The sequence below is a fragment of the Dromaius novaehollandiae genome, chromosome Z, assembly GCF_036370855.1.
Source record: "Dromaius novaehollandiae isolate bDroNov1 chromosome Z, bDroNov1.hap1, whole genome shotgun sequence".
In the NCBI taxonomy this organism is placed as follows: domain Eukaryota; kingdom Metazoa; phylum Chordata; class Aves; order Casuariiformes; family Dromaiidae; genus Dromaius; species Dromaius novaehollandiae.
The window spans coordinates 1736294-1757216 of record NC_088132.1 but is presented as its reverse complement, the minus strand read 5'-3'; the positions used below and the strand labels follow the sequence as shown (position 1 = coordinate 1757216).

General features: G+C 37.7%; 1 protein-coding gene across 8 annotated transcripts in view; it reads right to left on the bottom strand.

Annotated features, from left to right (window-relative positions):
- Positions 1 to 19278, bottom strand: part of ZCCHC7 (zinc finger CCHC-type containing 7) — a 119708-nt gene extending 100430 nt beyond the window's left edge. The window contains exons 1-3 of one of the 8 annotated variants that reach the window (XM_026099378.2): positions 19156 to 19263; positions 18162 to 18330; positions 12070 to 12789 (exon numbers count right to left, since the gene is read on the bottom strand). In XM_026099378.2, the coding sequence (XP_025955163.1) occupies positions 12070 to 12789; positions 18162 to 18180 (739 nt within the window). In that variant the 5' untranslated portion in view covers positions 18181 to 18330; positions 19156 to 19263. Of the gene's footprint in view, positions 1 to 12069; positions 12790 to 13512; positions 17085 to 18161; positions 18331 to 19151 lie in introns of those variants that run through there. The other 7 variants (XM_026099380.2, XM_064502814.1, XM_026099382.2 and 4 more) reach the window with 7 other exon arrangements.
- Between the last annotated feature and the right edge of the window lie 1645 nt (positions 19279 to 20923).

The following is a 20923-nucleotide window of genomic DNA, read 5'->3' as shown; positions in this document are numbered from 1 at the left end:
CTAATGGCGAGACTGTAGCAGTGAAATAGCACTTGCTCAATCACAATAATAATAGACAAAAACAGGAATATAATATGTGAACAAATCAGCAGCCCATACTACACTAAACTTTGAGAACTAACATACACACATTCGAGTTTTCAGGATCTCCTGACAGTCAACATTCAAAGAGGTCTATTGAATAAGAATACTCTAGCTATTTCACATTCCTTTCACAGACATATTTACAGGGCTACATCCTTCCTGCTTTTGTGACATGAGCACACTAGAAAAACGGCTCACTGGCAAACTCAGAACCTTGGAAGCAAATTGCTGTGAAAAGAAAATGAGACATTACTGTTACTAGCAACTAATTTAGTTTCGTTCTTCCCTTTCAACTTTGCTTTGTAATACTTTTTCACCTTGTTTAAGAAAAAAAATAATGACTTTAAGCCATAACTAAATCACTTAATTTTTAGAGAAACCACAGGCTAAACAGCATCCATTCTACCTGCAAAAGGCCACTGTAAAAAAAAAAAAAAAAAAAAAAGTGCATACACACAAGTGCATGCCTGTTTCTTGGGCTTCATTTTTGACAAAAAGATAAAGCACCACCACCAGAACATTTTAAACATTTACTCTTACTATCTGGAAGTTTAAAAGTTTCCAAAATATTTTTGAAAAGAATGGTACACCAAGGATTAAATAAAATACAAGCATGTAGTAATAAACAAACAAGATCACTACCACCTTAAAACCAAAGGCCAGCATAGAAATATTTCACATAAACACAAAGAGTAAATTTTCTTCACTATTAACCCACCAAAAAAGCCAGAACATCTCATGTGGGATTATGTACAATGTAAGTGATATACAATAAATCTAAACTGAATTGTCTCTCTGCTCTAATTGCTGATATTCTATTCATTCCGTTTCTTAAATGGCTAATATTCTTGGCTATTTTAAATGTTCTGTTAAAACAAAATTACAATAATTAGGAATCTAATGAGAAAAGCCCTAGGTAAGGCCAAATTTATAATATATGCCCACACATTTTTATTTCTGTAAGTGTCAGAAGTATAGTTAAATTGATGAAGAAATTTTGTATGTCACAAAAAAGCAAGCATCAGGAAAGAATTTTGTCCTGGGCTGGGCTATCACATTTTTGAAGCCCATCACATAGTTTACAGATATTTTGATAAAGACTGGAAATACTATTTCCCATCCTGAAGAGATTATTTTCAAATACTGGCGAAATCTGTATTCAAAGTTGACAACTTTTTTTTCACTGTAGTTCTTTGTGAGCCTACATAGTAGATATTCCACAGGAACACAATTCAAACGGTAAAGCTAAAATTTAATGTACAGATATATATATAAAAATATATGCATATATGTTTTTATATATTTGTGTGTACATGTTTTTACATGTATACTTATACACACATAAATATACAATCACAAATTAGTCGCATAAAACTGAGCAAATAGCCGCATTTCAAGACACATTCTGAGCCCACCACTGTTATGGGGGGGGGGGGAGGAGGAGGAATCCCCTCACCTTTGAAGCAGAAGTTTTCAACGTACGAGATATAATGTTATCAATCTTTACAAGCTTACCTTCATAGCAGTATCTAGACTGAGAAGTAAGTACAATGTTAAAGCAATTACTGTCACCACAATGGCTGTAAACCCTGTGTTTCACAGCCTCTGTTTAAAGGGGAGAGAAAATTCTAGTGTTTCACCGTGCACAGAGTTTCAAAAAGAAACCGAAAAAAGCATCTGGCAGTCTCTCTATCTCCCTCTGCCTTTTTTTTTTTTTTTTTTTTTTTTTTTTAAGGAGTTGATAGAGGAAGATTTATGAAGTATTTAGAATGCTTGATGAGGACTTTGCTGTTTCTTATGTTTCAGGGCTTTAAAGAAAGCAGAACGTGCTACAACAGCCTATGCAAGAAGATCAACAACAAAAAAGTGTTTGCAGCTAAATCTACCTACACTGAGTAAAGAACAGTTTTGTGACCATGTGGCACCAAAATGTGCTATATCCAGTAAGTTTTAGCATATATGAGTGTATTCCCATCACCTACAATTTGCTAGAAAAAGTGGTCAAAAAGAACAAAAACAACAACCAAGTATCAAACTTGACATTGTACAAAGACAACAAAGGAATTCACAGAAATACCAGAAAACCGGTGATAAAACTATCTTTGCAATCACTCATGTACATACTATTTTCTATATGCTGGGTGTGATGGCTTCAGTGTTTCCGTACATAAGCCACACATCATCATATTCAGCAATACAAGTCCACCTGAATATACAGAGCTTTTACTTTGTTATTTTCAGACTTCTAACCATGTCATTACCTCCCAATATATATTCAAGACACTTACCACTGTTGCATAAAATGTTAAATCAGAGATATTAGAAAGGATATTAAACAAAAGTGACACACTTGATCACCATCATGCACAGTGAGAAAACGTTCAACCTTGCAGATTTGAAACATTACTAGTGCTAAAAATTTTCATACATTTAAAAAGGAACACTTAAAAATTAAATTCAACAACTGCAAAAATTTCATATTGACACCACTATTAACTGGAAATGCTTAGAACAAAAATTGAACAATGGACTGTTTACATAAAACTCCTGAAACATCCACTGTCTACAACTTATCTCAACTTATATACAGAGATGGCAGATAATCTTGCCTCTCCTACCTTCTCTAAAATAGACAGGGCTCCTATTAATTGACTAATTTCTCCTCTTTTGATGTCTCAGTAAATGCTGAGAGTTTTCTGGGAAAGCCAGAATATTTTGAACAAATTGAGGACCAGAAAACTGGACAGATTCTGGTTACAGTTAAAAGCTTACTAAACCAGAATTTCTCTAGAGATTTGAAGAGGTACTTCAGATTTAAACTTGGAGATTAGAAACTGTCTCTACACTAAAGAAGCCAATTAACAAAGTGAAACAGAGTTTATGACTGCATTCATTTTAAGATACTAGATTGTTGGCATCTAGATATACTGAGTAATTGCCTGTAGATGCCACAATTCTTTCCTAGTAAAAGCTGTTGAAGAGAATCCTTAAAAATTAAATGAAGTAATAAAGTGCACATGACATTTATAAATAATAATACCGGACATATCAATTATGTAAATTAACAAAGTACAAAGACAACCATTATAATTATACCAGAACTTACTGTTTTCTATTATATAGATGCATACACAGAAATAATGTAACAGTCCAAGAATATACTTCCCTATCTCCTCCACATTAAAAAAAAAAGAAATTAAGAGAATACCAACTATAAATACACTCATATGATTAACAGTCACTGTGATAGTAAATTTTTCTCACTTTTTAGTAAGACATGTACAGAAGTATCTAAAATGTTGCATGTGGCCTGTTTTCACAAGACAGTAGTTTAACAGACTTGCAGTTTTCAAACCTTCAGTATCACATTCCTATCAGAAAAAAATATAGTTATTTACTGTAAAAAGATCTAGATTTCTCCAGAAACATGCCAAGATAGCCTAAGAGCTCACAAAATGAAATCTTTTGACATCCTTGTAAATTCATATCAATCTCAATTGCCCACAACTTCAAAACATAAAATCAGTTCCATGAGGTATTTCTATAAACAAGAACATACATAATAAATTATTACAATAACTATATTTTATTCCTCTTATTAGTCCTTCTTCAGTGTATTTATATTAATAAACTTTAAACAAAGATAAAATTAACTCTTTTTTTCTGTGTTTATTCCATGCACATGCCTACATGAATACTGTCCCTTTGTAGGTGAACTCAGATTTCATTTTTTACTTTCTAAACCCTGGGTTGTTGTCTTTGGTATATTCTTGTTGTTATGTCTAAGTCATCGGCATTTTTTAATTACTTAAAAATCTTTAACTTCTCCTTTAAGAGGCCTAAATCAGTTTCCTGTCACTCTTCAAAAATTCTATTACAATGTGAGAGACTTCTTCCCCACCTGTAAAAAACTCAAACAAATAGAGACAAGGAAGAAAGATCAAACTGATGAGAGAAGTGGAAAAAAATTCCCCTTTTAAGAATCAACAGAACAGCAAAAAAAGAAAAAAAAAGTGAAAAAGTCACCCGGAATATATGACCATGTAAGCATGGGCACTCTTGCAGAAAACCTAGTCAGCAACCTAAAGCCATGGGAAATTTAAATTAGAGCTATGGTCCACAATAGGCAGGGAAATCTGTACAGATAAAAGGGTCTGGTGAGGCTGCAGGTATACTTTATCTAGATCTTTTCAGATTTCCAAAGGAACTTTATTAGTTTTATTTATTTTTTAATAATCAAGAGATTCAAGTGTATCCATTTTACACCATAAAGATTAACATTTTTTCTTTAATTAAAATATCCATATGCATGCATCTTCTAAAAGGTAGGTGTATTCCCACTGCTTATTACAGCTCGAGGGTGCATTCTGTTAAAATAATTCATGCACAAAAAATTCCTATTACATTTAAGTAATGTAAAGATGCTAGCAAACAAAAGGAAGAACCCTTCCTCCCCAAACTTACATGAAAAGCCTCAGCTTTTAGTTTTTCCACTTCTGGGAGAGAAAGCTGATAAAGAACCTCAGCAATACATAACCAACCAAACATAAATCAAAGGTGTTGACATAAACCTTAATTTTAAATTTAACTGGTGTGATCTAGCGTAATTCTGTTAAATTATTCTTATTTGTGGAAATAAGTATAAAGTTGCAAAATCTATGTCACTGTGCATGAATAATATTATATAAAATGGAAATCCAGGACTTAAAAATGAAGACAGAACTACTAATTAACTACAGTGTATCTTTATAAAGACAACATACTAGTACATGCACAGAAACTTTGAAAGGAAGACTACTCACTTCCACAGCTTCTATTTTAATTTTAAAAGCTTCTCCTCTCCATATAAATAATCACACAGTTGAGCCCCAGTCTCACCAACTAGTCTTTACAGCCAGCTCTCTGAATTCAAACATGACTTGCTGAGACATACAGATTCCAGGCCTCAAATCTTTACCACACTGATCCCTTCAAGAGACATGGAACTCTGTGATAGCAGTAAGAACAAAATCCAGGTGAAACTTCAGAACACATTAAGGAAGGCACTGTCCTACTCACATTGAATATCTCAACTAATTTTTATTATACTGAAAAATAAGACTGATAATAGCCTAACTTCACATGAAAATTCATTTTAAATCGAAGCATCGTTTTTTCTTTTCCTTTCACCAATCCCCTCCAACTGCCCAATCTTAAGTGGTTAAACCTCTCTACTAAGAAGAGAATATTTTTAGGTGGCGTTCAAATTTTACTTGGAGCTGAAGTGGATCATTTAAATCCTAAAAACTTAAAAATGGACAGCTGAGCAGACATTAATACAACATGGCCCACAGCGACTGAATTACAATATTTAACAAGCTTCCAAGGTTAGAGTTTCTATGAAACATCTGAAGAAAAGAAAACAACATTAAGTATGTTGTTTGCAAATCTTCCGCATGCAGTAACATGCTATAAAAAAGCACTCATAATTACCACAAAGTAAACCCTTGCTTTTTTTTGTGTGTTGTCATAATAATTTGGACAGGGACCACATTCGTGAGTCTTACTGATGTTACGAAATGCAGCACATACAACTAAATTTTATCAATAAAACTACTGAATTACTTAATTTTCACCAAAAATAATTTTTTATCAAAAGTTGCTTTCAAAATTAAATTTAATTCTGCAATTCTGCAAACTCAGACATCCAAAAACACAGGAAAGAACAGCCTTTTAAAATGTTTTTTCTATGGTGTAACAGAATGAAAAGTTTCTTGTAGACTTTTTTGTAGAAAAAAGAACTTGTTGCTACAAATATCAAGGCTCTAGAACACAAACATGCTACACCCTGCAAAGGTCAGGTGTTCAAAGATAGCTGTCAAGGAAAAAAAGTAAATTAAAGAAGAAAAACACTAGTTAGTGTAATTTTTTCTTTTTTTAGAAAGAAGCTTGCGGTTTTTTTTACTGTTTAAAATACATTTAAGGGATTTGAATAAAAATATAGAGAAAAGATACAGATGTGGTCAGATTTCTTAATAGTCTCTGTAGTATCATGAAGAGTTAAAAGAAAATTGACCTTCATATATCTAGAAGAATCCATTTTAAACACTGATAGTTAACACAGGACTTTTCCTTTTTTGAGCATGGCTGATAGAGATACAATAAGTTAAATTTCTCTGAGGCCACTATTTCCATTTTGGCTCTATAGGAAGTTCCACAAGCTGCAGTTATTGCTGCTAAATAGAAAACTCCATCCTACACTGAAGATACTATTTTGAGGGGAGATGCAAAAATAAAATGCTTTCAAATTCCTTTTTTCATCTTAGACACACGTTTTTGTTACAGCTTCATTGGCTACATGAGAGATCTAGTTACTATGGATAAAGGTCAGTACGTAGAAAGATCTCAAAACCCAGTATATAAGATGGAAGTGGATGCCAAAGTATGAAGCTGAAAAAACACTTTGGAAATACTAGCTTCCACTTTATTTTATGGTCACTATTTTTTCCTGTACAGGGCAGTTTTACAGGCCTGTAACAGCAAAAGCTGGTCTAGAATTCTATGCCTGAAGTGAAACAATTTATCCCTTGGAAGTTCGCTTTTTGTCAGAACCTTTACAAACAGAGAAGCTTAAAAATATATATATTTTAGCTAACGTCAGAAGTCGATCTGTCAGAAAACATGAAAATTACTTCATATATTCATAAAGTGATACGATAACTTGATGAACTGATTTCAAAATATTTTAGAACAACCTATAAGCTTCAGCTGACTTTCACATATTCTGTTGAGTCTTCTGTTCTTCATTTGTCTGAATTTATCATCAAAGCTAAAGGTATAAGTAGTAAAGCATTTGTGTAATCATAGAACAAAACAATTAGATACAAGCAGAGAACATTATCCTTGGTACACAGAATTTTTTGTTTCAGTACTGATATTTGCTAGAATTATATAGATACTATATATAAACAAAAATTTGAGTCAGATATCTACTCTGGAGCACAACTGCTGGAAGACAGGAACTATCATATGCTGGGATCCCAAACAGTATCTACTCTATGCAGGACACATGTAAATTAGTCAAACCATCTCATGTTGTGTCAACATCTTGAAATGTTATTAAAATGCAGCCAAAGCTGCTAAGATGGTTCCAGAGCTTCTAATGAGGTTTTCAGTCTGCTGAGCAATGACCACAAAGGGCATTTGAATGTAATGCTGTTTACTAGGAAAAACTGATAACCAGTATTTGTTACTTTTAATAGCAATTTCTAGTGCCAGAAGTAGTATCTCCAATTATACCCTTTTAAACGCCTCGCTATTGTGTAAATGAAAAAAAAATCAGAACAAGAGAAGAAAACAAACATTCCCATTCTAATATCCCAGCAGAGAACAGTATACACTGTTTTATAGAAACTTTGGATTCAAAAACAACCATACGAATTGCACGTCACAAACTTGCCAGGCACAGACAGAGTGCTGTAGAATTAGCCCATTGTCTCTGAGGAAGGTACTGGGTGTGCAAAGGATAAAACAGTGAGAAGATAAATTGGTTTCTGTACCCCTTAGTGGCTAGACATCAATGCTGCAGCTTTGAAAACTGTCTTCCCAAAAGCCGTGAGGGAAATAAATGCAGAGATTAGGATTGCTGCTATACATGGGAGAGGAAATATGTTAAAAGGAAGCTTTTAATGAAGGAATGGATGAAAGACTTCCAACTACAGGAGATTAACATTCTTATCATATATACTCTTACTGCAAAGAAAAGGAAAGAGGTGGGTGGGGAGAACCCTCCTTCAAAGACCTGGAACCTTTCCTACACTAAAAATGAATTCAATACATTTAATAAATGATACAATTTGTAATGATTCACTTTTTATACTTTATTCTGGGCTCCAAAAACTTAAAAGTTCAGGACAACTGTACTGAAGACCTAGATTTACTGGATTTTAAAATGACAAATTGGGGGGAAGCTCTTCTTCAAAGTAAAAAGGAACAGCTGTGTATACTTTTCTAAATATCATATAAAGAAATCTAAAAAGTTGACAAGCTGGATATAAGTGATATACATAGGAAACTTTATACAGGTAGGGTCAGTATAGCCAATCTGTCTTTGAACTTGGTTTATTGCATGTAATTTTGAGAGTCTCGTTCAGGTCCAAACTATGTGTAATCTCATCAAAGAAAATTAAGTCAGAGTAAGGTGTGTCAAAGTCACTACAGACAGAGTAACTACTTTCCCCTTGCTCCCTGAGATCTCTCTGTATGAAACAAGAAAGTCAGAACCCATCTTCGTATTGCAAATAAAGCAAGCTTGCAAATCTGTTAGATTTGCTGAAGAAACAGCAGATGTGTGACTAAAAGCTGCATTTTATAGAAATACAGAGACAAATATTTTTACTTAATGTGGTATTAGACAAACAAAAATAAAAAGTAAAAAATAAAAAAAAGAAATTTGGAAGAAGGTCTGAAAAGAAAGAAAAAGTTTTCATTTGTATGATTTGACCAGCCGTAATTTTCAAAATATTGACTGAAGATAGAAAGGTACAGGTGAATCTTGGTCTATGATCAAGAAACCAATGCTCAGTTTTCCAAGGCAGAGAGACACCTCTTTCTGTTACAGTAGGAGAGAAAGGTGACTGAAGCTAGAAGGCCATACGCAGAGAAGATTCTCTCTGTACTGGAGGAATCAAGAAAGTGTGTTTATAAAGAATATTAAAAATTACAAGGCCATTAGTTTACAGCAGGGTAGGCAAATAAGATGTAGAAAAATTAACACAAAGAGGAAATATGCTCAATTCCTTTCCTTGAGCAACTGTTTCTGATTCCAGTGGAACCTCAGCATCTCAGTACCTCAAACACAAAAACAGACTCATCAAATGACTGTCAAAATAGGCTCCTCTGATGGTCAGAGTACTGCTCACATTTCAGTCGCCTTTTTAATGTGAAGCAAACTGGACTCTATATATACCATGAAACTGTCATGGGAGTTCTATCCCATTTACACAGCCATAAGCACTTTCTGGGGAGTAGGGAACAAGCAAGGTTTCACCAGGCACTAAATTTTACATTACATCCTTGCTCATATTTCTAGCCTTAAAATAATAATTTACATACTGTGTAATATACTAAATATTTTTGTTTTTTAGAAACCTTGAAAATACAACTACACATGCCTCAGAATAATTTATATGAATTAGCAGAGAATATCTTTAAAGGGATAACTTTCCAAAACAAATAATTTTTTAAAATTCCTTTCCTTCTTTCAATTTAAAATTTTTATATTTCAATTTCAAGCTTTATAGTCTATTTAACTTGAGAAGTAATGCTATGTAAGCGCAATAAACAAATTATGGCTACTTTACTTAATTAAGATTTATGGCTTTTGTTCCCTAAAACAAACAACTAGGTTTAAATTTAAGAATATTTTGATGCTGTTTTGGCTTTTGATTATACACACGCAATCAAATAAATTTATTTTTGAACTGTGTCTCTGCATCACCATTATCATATGAGTCAGAAATGCAGCAAGACTTGAACCAAACTTTCTACACTGGAGCTACCTGAATAACATTCATTGAAATTTTAGACAAGGTACAAAACTATGGATTTAACCTACAATTCAATTATGCTGTACATTTTACATCTCAGAGTATATTTTTATGTCAGGGGTTAGCCTTAGAGCATGCTATTCTATTCTAGCCATCACATACAGTAGATGTACATCATCATTAACTTGTTCCTTTACACTCAGAAGAAAATGTGCAAATGTTAAGACTTTCTGCAAAGTAATATATATGTAAAAAGGAAAAAGCTTAAATGAAAACAAAGATGGGTATACAAATCTAGAACCTGGTACAAAACTGCTCTGTATGACTGATGACTGTTCTGCATGTCTTAAATCTCCAAGCACGAGATTACTGTTGCTAATACCATTACTGATGTTACACAAAACGCAAGAAGGGTTTTCAATGCTGAAGTAGTTCTGGAACAGCTTGGAGAATAAAAATCACAGAGTAGAAGTAAGAAGTTGTATTTATGAGCCTCTTGTGTGAATGTCCGTGACTTCTAATTCATGCATCTCAAAACAGATGTACGTCTCTTACATTAAATGAGACAGTTCAAGTTCTGTTCATTTTTACAAGTTTATACAGGACAGGAAAATTCTTCCCCCCTTATCTGCTTTGAATGCAGCTTGGTTATTGTCCAAACCTAAGCCAAAACAAGAGACATATTACTACATTTATTACGGAAACACACCATAACTAAAGCAAAACTATCCACTGATACTAACCTAGTATATTAAAGCTGCATTCATTTTTAAAAGCTGCTGTTAGCATTTGCACAGCTTTATTAGGAAAGCACAGAGACATGAATTTTCGTTTTCATGTTACACCTTTTCAGGCTAGACATAATCCTTCTGATAAATTAATTACAAAATATTTCCAAAAACATGTATCTGAAATTTTGAAATTTGTTTACAGGCTCAAACATGAGCTCAAACAAATGTTTTAACCTTTTTCTATTTTTGGGTAATCTTTAGAGCTACCATGAGCAATTTCAGCACATAAACCCATGGAGATACGTAGTGTAATCTGAAAACAAGAACCCTAACCCAAGGTCATTTACCCGTACAATAGTTACGAGAAAAACAGAAGCTAATCTGAAAATGTATAACTGTGCAATGCACAAACTGTATCCCTATTACAGGAGTCACCACATGGCCTGAAACATTTGCTCCCCAACAGGGAGAGTATTTTAAGAAAAAAACACAGGATGATTTGTTCTAGTTTTGAAGAAAAGCTCAGAAAAATAAAATATAAAAAGAAAACTATTAATAAAATTTAGCAACTTTGAGTTAATTCTTAATTCTTACAGTTAATTCTTAATAACTGCATTTTACAATCATTAAAAATATTTACAAGGGGAAAAATAGTTACATAAATTCTAAATATAATGTGGCTATCTGGGTTTGTACAACAGCACCTGTATTCTTAGCCAATCCTCTGACATTGCACTGGGAACATAGAAAGCATTTTTTAATTATCTGAAGCTTGGGCAACCACACTGAATCAACCATCTGAGATCCAGTGCACGCTACAGTCTATTTAGCAAAGGACTACGGATAACTAAGCAAAAACATACACAAGAAACACTCTAGGCAAAAAGTTACTGAGTTGGCAAGAAAGAAGTATTTGACTGGAAAAGAAGGAAAGCAAATCTTTCCGTTGTCCCCCTTCTCAAAGAATCACCACCAACATGTGAACAATATCATTGTTTACACAGTCATCCCGAGAAAAAACTTTACTAGTGTCAATCTACAGTTTAGAAATACAGACCAGTCCATTTCTTCCCCATCTCCTGTTACTGTTAATCTCTTTCCTCAGCTGTAATTCTCCTGGTCTAGCATACAGCAAAGCCTTAAAAAACATTTGTCTCTCTACAATTGAGGGGCAATGAGCCAAGGCACACAGGAGGCAGAGGGGCAAAAATTTCAGTCTGGTTTCCTCACACAAATAGATGAATGACACTGCTTCCCGGGTTATGAACACTGATTATGTTTCTACCCTGCTGTATTTTTCAGAAAACTTGTTATTCTTATGTAATTCCTACTTCTGATTTTCTTGAGGTCTTTAGTCCCAAAGCTCTTTTCTTTGTTTACAGTACACTGTAAGCCACTGTACCCCTCTTTATCCCCCACACTCCTTACAACAAAGAAATATAAAGGAAGGTCGGAAAGTTCACAGCACACATCACTCTGATACTACTACCAAATTTCTAGCAGCAAGAACACTGTTTTTATAGCCTATTACAAAGTACACTTACATATATGACACTACTGAAATAACAATGCTATAAACAGTTATTTGGTTCATCAGAGTTTGCACACAACATTATACACTCCAATTTACTTTGTATTTATATTCCCTTTAAAGTATTGGCATCAATGTCATTGCAGTCAAAGCCTTCCTCATGTGAAAGGATAAAAAGTGATAAAAAAGAACCAACCTTCACTGACAGAAGTTCCACAGCCTTCAAGGTTCAAAATGATATCTTCATCTTTGTCATCTGCACCGCATCCCAAAAGCATCCAACTCTCCACATTATCACTTTCAGAGATCAAGCTCTCCTCCTCCGCATTTGAGCTATCATCTATTACCATCACCTCTTGGATCACACAAGTTCCAGCAGAAGTAACTGAGTTAAGCTTCCCACTAGCCCTTTTCCTTTGACTTGAAACTTTTGTGACTGATTCAGCAGGATCCAGGGTATTACACTCAGCAGCTTCAGCATGATTTGGTGTGGAAATTCCTGGATGGTCGTATTTTTTCTCTGGATCTACAGAGCTTGTTGACTTCTTTCCTTTGCTTTTGTAAACACTGTCTTCATCTGGTGTATCAGACAAGATGATGATCTCATGGCCATCTGCAATCTGAATGACATCACAATCAGTCAGTTCAACAATACTCTTGTCTTGATGCAATTTCGCAGTCAAAACTGAACTCTGACCCCTGACTTCTGCAACGTCAACTTCTTCATTTATTTCCAGCCTGCTGATTTCTCCAAGATTCTGGGAATAGTGGATCTGGCTGTAAAGATGAAATTCTACCTCACTGTCAACACTCTGCTCACTGGATGATTCCTCATGATAAAGTTCATCTTCATACACTTCAATATCCTCTGTGTCTTCATATCCATCAAACATTCTGGAAAGAAAATAGACTGTATCTACAAAAAACCAAAAGATTATGTCATTATGATCAAGAACATATGTCCAAAAGCATCTTTCAAGTGATACATTTGGTCTTTTTGAAACTAGCAGGGATTGCTAAAGTTAGTCTTAAAGCTCTAGATACAGATGATAGGACTGAGCAGATTTACAGCTGCAAAAATAAATTCTCACAACAACAAGAGCAAAAACTGTAGAGCTCAATATACAGAAGATAGGGCTGTGTAGACTTTAGCTGCAAAAATAAACTCTCGTAACAACAATAGAAAAAGCTACTTAAGGCAGCATCTTGTTTAATCTCAGCTACTATTTTGACCAGAACTACTTTGACTTCTCAAAGCTCTGTTTAATTTGCTCTGTTTCCTCAGCCGCTCTCCACTGGTTCAAATCCAGCGTTCCTGTACGGACTGGGAACCAAATGAAGTGTCCAAATGCCAGTTTTGATCAGTTCCATCAGTTCTGGGTATTTTGCAACTTGTGTTACTAAGTAATGTCTTATATAGATGCCCAAAATAACAGAGAAGCAACATTCATCAGTATTTTTACAGAAGTAGCTTGGAGCATATATACACCTGGGTTGCAGAGTCACCTAAGCAGGCACTTCATAATTTAAGCCTAAAACTAGAAGTGCAACAGATACGGTACAGAAGTATCCAGACACTTTCTGCACAAGCGCAGATCTGAAAGTAGTATAAAAAGTAGAGTAAAGGTAGTATACAAACCTGCAGCCTTCATGCTCACTAACGTGTTGAACTCTTCTAGCAGGACTTACGACCTGAGTTACCACGCCACGAATACTGCAACAACCCTCTTAGATCCTAAGAAGGCACACCTGCAGACATCATCAGGACTCACTAGCCCAACTCAGCATTAACTATGAGATCTCTGTACTGCTACCAGTTGTGCGTAATAATGTACAACCTCTAATGGCCTTTTGGGCAGATGTAGGATTAAAGTCCAAATTTCCCTTCTCATCCACTTAGCAATACTGTTCGTTAAACAAATGTGCCATAAAACCTGGGTGATGGGACAGAGTACAGCCTCAGCAAGTTTGCAGATGATATAAAATTGTGAGGAGTAGGTGATACACCAAAGGGCTGTGCTGTCAGAGGGACCTCGACAGACTGGCAAAATGGGTCAACAGGAATTTCATGAAGTTCAACAAAGGAAAATACAAAGTACTGCACCTGGGAAGGAATAGCCCTCTACATCAGTACATGCTGTGGGCCAACAGCCTGGAAAGCAGCTCTGCGGAAAAGGATCTGGGGGCTTGGACCATGAGCCAGCAATGCACCTTTGCAACAGATAAGGCCAACAGAATCCTGGGCTGCATTAGGAAGACTGTTGCTAGCAGGTTGAGGGAGGTGATCCCTCTGCTCAGCACTGATGAAGCTACATCTGGGATCCTGTGTCCAGTTCTGAGTTCTCCAGTACAAGAAATATATGAACATACTGGAGTATGCACAGTGAAGGGCCACAAAGATGACTAAGGGACTGAAGTATCTTTACTAAACCTTTAACTTCACGGAAACTCATCAATCCACTCAATTTCTAGAAGTCTTGATTGGGATCTCTACTTAGCAATACAATACGTGCAATGGTAATCTCATACACGGATATATCTACTAATCACTACACTCTATTTTTTTAGATATACGTCATATATATTATGGCAAATAAAGTATGAAAGAATGCAGAACCATGGTAAACCTATTTCATACTAGTAGTTAGATATGTTTATACGCTGTATATATGAGGAAAAAGTAAAACCTAGGTCACTTAAACTGTTTTAGGTAGTAAAAAAAGAAAGACAGAAAGGCACCTGACAGACCAAATAAGCACCCACATATTAAAATTTCTCTCATCTTTATGTGGAGTGATCCTTTCAATCAGATCATAACCAGTTCCAGTCCACAGAGTGACAAAAGAAACGGAGCTGGCTCCAATCAAGCAAATTTACCCTATGAATGTCGGTAATGGGAAGCGAAAAAAGTACACTTTCCATAACACAGGAAATCTAAGACTCTCCCTGAAGCAGGCAGGAATTTTAGTGATACTCGAAAAGCAAACTTCTTAATTCAAAAACAGCCTTTCCTTCTATCTGTCACACCTTGGATAAAGTTAGGCAAAGTAAGCAAATGAGCTCTTACTGAAAACATGCATCTAAACACGACTGATGGATCTCAGCTGTCAGGGAATGCCAAAGTAGTTGACTCACAGACACTACTTCATAAACAAGACAGCAATAAGAAGAGGCAGCTTTGCACTACAATTGCTTTGATATATCCTCTTAAGGCTCCAGAAGCTCAAGCTAGACAATGGCATTCTCTTCCTTTTCTCTGATCTACTCAACAGCAGAACATTGAAGGGCTCTTTTTCTCCAATTCAGCATATATTTCAGGCCATTACTAAACATCAACACCAAAAAATGTTCTGCAGACATCTAGTTCCACCTTTCATCATCATCAAATAACTACATCCTACCTCCTAATGCTACAGTGAGAAAAACCTGGTTCAAGTGCTAATCAAAACAGACAAAAACACCACCCATAGGAAAGGGGAAAAGAGCTTGACGAAGTTTTGCTTGTTTTCTGATTGTCAAAGTGAAGCAATCTCTTACTCAAATAGAAAAAGACATTTCTGAAAGCCAGTCCTCAGCTATTCAGCTTTCCTTTCAGAAGTGGAAAGTAGACTATGCACAATAGTCTAAATCTTTTTGCTACCAGCTAGACTACGACAAAGTAATTCCTCAAGTCTGAGTGCGAAAGCCATGTAAAAAATTAAGCTGATCCTGCACAGAATAGCTGATTTTATAGGTAATACAGACTTCAGAGAGCATAACACACAGATGTTTGATACTTTGGAACTGGCCTCCCTTACTTAAAAGAAAAAAAAAAAACTTCAAAGCCTAGTGCGTGGGAGAACACTATCCCTTCATCAACAAGAATCCTACTGCTAACTGAACCCAGAGCACAGCTTTCCATGCAAGCACAACTTTCCTTAAAAATACCTGACTATATCTCTGACAGGCCCTAAATAAGAACACTTCAAGTAAAGGGCTACTGTTGTTATATTAAAAAAAAAAGAAAAGAACAGAAAAGAACCCACACCTGATTCTTTTAAACATTTGTTAACAAAACTCCAGCTGGCTATACCTAGAAATTGTTGGGGAGAGGGGGAGGAGGAAAGTTTCTCAGATCATGTAGAAAGTGTGCTTGACAGTATATTTTGTCTAGTCCATTAAAAATAAAATCATCACCACTTGGTAAAATAACAAAAATTGGCAGCAGTACGATCACAACCAGAAGCAAGATGCTGATGCTGACCTGAAGGCCAGGGAAAAGAGCACAGAAGTTACTCAAAACACCAAAAGCAATTTTCAAGCTGCATGCAGGAAACTGCTTCCTTAGCCAAAATTTCAAAGTAGTTTGGGACATTCAGATATAACATGAGTGCAGAAGGTGCTTTGCCTGGGCCAATCTTTCTCATGCCATTACTGCTTCATATACCTTACTTCTCCCTATCATTTCCTCCTTTTCTCTGCTTAACTTCTTTCCACTGTTCTTACTTCTTCAACTCCTAAAAACTTTCAGAGCCCATATAGTAATTGTTCTCTTTCTTCCTCTTGCCATATGAAATACACATTCTGGTTAACTCCAAAATCTTTCAAAAAACTCTAGAATTCCCTTTCAAAAAAACCAGTATTGAGAACTTAAAACAAAAAACCTCCTACAGAAGATATTAATTAATTGCAAATAAGAAACTTGTTTATCCTTTGCTGTTGCAAAAATAACTTTTCAGAATACTGGTGGAGTATTGCCACCACAAATCAGTGAGTTCCATCTATTTCCTTATTTCCCTTGCTCTCTGCTTGATCTTTGCAGTAATGTTAAATCTAACATCTGATGACAAAGGCTGCATTGAAGGTACAGCAACAAATGTGTCCAGTGTTGTTTCACAAGGTAAAGACAAAACATAAGAGTAGCGTAAGTCTCTCTGTTTGAGGTAGAAATAACAACAACAATAGAAAAGATCATTTGAGGAAATTACCAAAACTTCCTAAAGTCACAGGTCTCTACCATTGTGTTCAGACAGTAGCAGTAGACTTCATATTTTAGTGCAGGCTAGCAGTCTTTCTTGTTTGTTTGTTTTTCTCGTTATATTTGTGATATATAAACTGACCAGTACTTTAGACTGGCAGACATTGCACATATGCAGTCAACAGAAAACTGATTCACTCACCTAATAAACTGAATAAGGTCTAAACATTACTGCATGTAGCCATCTATGTTTAGTTAATAATTTAAATTTTCAAAACTGTTATGAAAACTTTCATTTAAAGTGCTGTCCTATAAAGGTATGCAAATGCCAAATCTGAAAATCTTTTTTTTTTAAATGGATGTATGCTTATTATAGGAGGTTAATGTTAGAAGGCAGTTCTACTTCACTCATGTTTCTGTAACAAATGAAATAGTATAGTTCTTATTTTGGCATGAAGGGTAACCAAACTGCATTCAAGACAGCTAACAAAGATTTTTTTTTTTTTGTCACCTAAGGTAAGACAGGCAGCCTTGAGATATCTGGAGTAATGCCCTGCATGGACATAAACCTAGAATAAAAATGTTCTCACAGAAAAACATTTCAAAACAGGCATCATGAGATAAGTATCATGATAGCTATTCCTGCCAATTTCCATGGATCAAGCCCTAAAAGGTACTTACTGTCCCAATTTCAAGCAGCCAAGAAAAAGGTAGATAGCACCATAAAGCTGATCTAATGATTACACTAGCTATTAGTTTACTATTAGTTACTTCTGGCTAAACTCTGATACCAGTTTCTTCTGAGGATAACTTGCACTGTACAGGGCCAAGAGATCTCAAACTCATTCCTGTGATGTTTATTTACTGTGTGTTACAAAAAATACTTCTTTTCTGTAATTTGTTCAAGCACAGTGCAAATGAGTCTAAAGGAGCAAAGAAAGCTTTTGGAGAACAGTTTAATAAGAAGTACTACCTTCAAGAGATCACAGGAAAACATCTCCTACCCCCAAAACCCTGGGAAAAAAAAAGTTATAAAACACTTTATGTTTATTTCAAGCTTTCTGGAAGATTTTTCCCTTCTGACGAATGATTTTCAGAACCATGTTTAATGGTTAGGGTGCAATCATCTTTAAATGAATAGATTTGCTTTTCCTTAGATCAAAGATGAATTCGACCTGATGACCTTAGCACAGCTGTACCAGTCAAAATGTTTCCCATGTAAAAGAAATACAGAACTGGAGTTTCTGGAATAGTCAACAGGAGAAAAAATGATGACTCAATTCACATGTATACTACTGAAGGCAGTGTTTTATGTAGTAGCAAAACACAACCTTTAAGTGAGATCTTCATGAAACTGTATCCACTCCTTTCCAAGCCAACTTCCTCCTTAGGATCTCTATTAGAGTACTGTGTTCAAGACTGGAGCCACTAAAGATTTAATGTGCCTTTGTTCCTTGAGCTCATGTAAAGGTTAGGACAAGCTGCAGTCAGAGACAGACACTAACATAAATGACAAATAGATTTGTTTAATAAATTTAAGACATTTAGCTCTATTAAAACCTGTACTAGTACAACTGGCAGAGTTCAAGCTGCTGTTACATGGTCTTCCTTTAAGATAAATAAATTAAGGCAGGTATGGAAACTATATGTTTCAGGGACGGCTGCTGCAGTTTCATTCTAGTTGGAAAGGGAGGGGCCGCAATAGCCTGAGACAGGCCCGGACACAGAGACAGGCAAAACAAGGGCTGGGGGATGCCAAGGCAGGGAGACCAAGCTAGGTGCTCGGCACGGGTCTATGAGAAAGCGATGCTGTGGCTGAAGCAGAGTGGACTTCAGGGGAGCTAGCAGAGGGCTCTGCAGGCACCTGTACTGCCAGAAGTATCAGAGGGCGGTTGCTGCGGCTGAGGTGAAGAGTCCGCCGGGTGTGGGCAGTGCTGGGGCTGGTATGACTAGAAAAGCGGCTCAGGCCTGCGGGGACCAGTAACGGCCAAAAACAGGGCTGTGCTTGGAGGGGAGAGCGGGCCCCTGGTGAGGGGCAGAGCGGCTAGCCGGCGAGGGAGCCCCTGAGGGAAGCTGCGCAGAGCGCCCAGCCGGGCTCGGAGCTTGGAGTAACGGCGGCGGGGGAGAAGGGCACCAGGAGGAAGAAGGGGCTAGGGGCTGAGCGAGAGCGAAGGCGACAGAGCGGGGGCTGTTCTGGGCCGAGAGGGCGGGGGGGTCCCGAGGGCGGGGGAGCGGCGCAGCGCCAGGCTGCGGGGAGCAGGGAGGCCACTGAGAGGCAGGAGAGGGGTCCGGGGCAGACGGCGCCGGCGCCGCTCGCGTACTCACTGCCGGCCGCACCGGGAAACGCCAACCAGGAAGCCGCGGGCCGGAACACGCGCTGCGCCCCCCCGCGCCCCGGGCCCGGCGGCCCGCGTGCTTCCGGCCCCGCCCCCCCGCGCGCGACAGAGGCCGCGGCTGCGCCCCGCCCCCCAGGCGCGCCCCGCCCTCGTGGGCGAGCAGAGGCGCGGCGCCACGTGACTGTGATGTCACGCGAGCGTGTGACGCGGCGGGACAGGGGGATGCGCGGGGGGAGGGGCTGCGGTGTTCGTGTCGCAGCCATGTCGAGAGCGTGGCTGCCGGGGAGTGACAGGGCCGGAGCGCGGGTGGGCCGCCTGCTGGTCCGTGGGGTCTGCGGCCGTGGCGCACTTTCCTGGCCTCAGGGAGTGTCTGTGGCCGACCGTCTTCTTCCCAGGGCTGGCGGCGACCTGGCAGCCCTGCTGCTTGCGCACTGCTTTTTGCTGCCGGTGTGGCGTCTCCTTTTCTGTGCTGTTTCTCTCCCTTTCGTTCTTTGCATCTTGCAGTCGTTTCCGGTGGGTTGGTTCGGTAGAGGCATGTGAAATGGAAAAGTTGATGGCTTTCCTTTTTTCTTAGCTGGTAGTACAAATGGTGCGAATGTGCCTGGGGCGGTGCTGGTAGGCGTTGCGTTTGTGTAGCAGGGTGTGGTCTGAGATGGATACCAGACCGAGGGGTACGGTGCAGAAACCAGAGCTCTCCTTTTATGTCCGGATCACGGCAGAGGGGGATGACTGAAGAGGGTCTTTTTTTTTTTCTTCCTTTTTTTTTTCCTCCAGAGACGTCTGTAACTTTCAGTTCTCTTTTGCCAGTTCTTCCCAGTTCCTATCTCTAGAGTAAGTTTTGATACACAAACTAATCAGCAGTTAGAGATCACACAGATGGTGGCAGAGTCAGCACCGCGAGTTCATTTTTCTGTGAAGAGGTGCTTTTAATCTGCTAAGATTTAGAGTTACTCAGCATGGAAGACCCAGTGGTCGGTATAACCTTAGCTTTAAGTCATTGGATGATTGTGTATCCTGAAATTATAAAGACAATAAACTATTACAGAGCTAATCATCTTTTTTAAAAGTCCTATAATGCAAGCCTCCTCCCCTTCCTGTCTATTATACACAGCCCTTGAATATCAGGAGATAAATCACTGATTTCTGTATCCTCTTACTTGCTGGCCAAGACGGAGGTATCTTGCCTTCTGCAGTCCCTTTAACTACAACATTTGGGCCATTGAAGAAATGGGGTTTTAATTGCAAAGATTTTTATAACCAATAGTGACCTACTAGGATTAATTACCAGGACAAGAGCAGCTGGAAGGCAATTCACATCAGGCCAGTGCAATGCAGCAGTGGTTTGCAGATGTTGGTTTGCAGATTGCTGGGGGACTGTGGGCTACATGTAGGGGATGAAGGAAAACTAATGGTCTGTAGGCTTCATCCTGCTGTGTGGAGACATGCACCTCCTGTTAAATATCAAAGGGTGCCTGCTAATTGTACTGTTTGAGAAATCGTTTACTGGAGGTACATGTCAGAAATGTGGCTTTCTAAAAGAACCACTTATCTTGTGTGTATTGACAAGAAATGTGTGCCTGTACAGAACTGATTGATTCGGTTGACCATATCTAACAGATATTCAAAGAAGCAAGATGGGAACTTGCAACTTTTCTTCTGAAGCAGTGGATGTTTTGCAGTCTGAGCCTGTATTGATGTGAGAGAGCTCTGATATGTGTGCTGCTTGATTCCGTAGAGCAAATCACTGGAGGGATTTC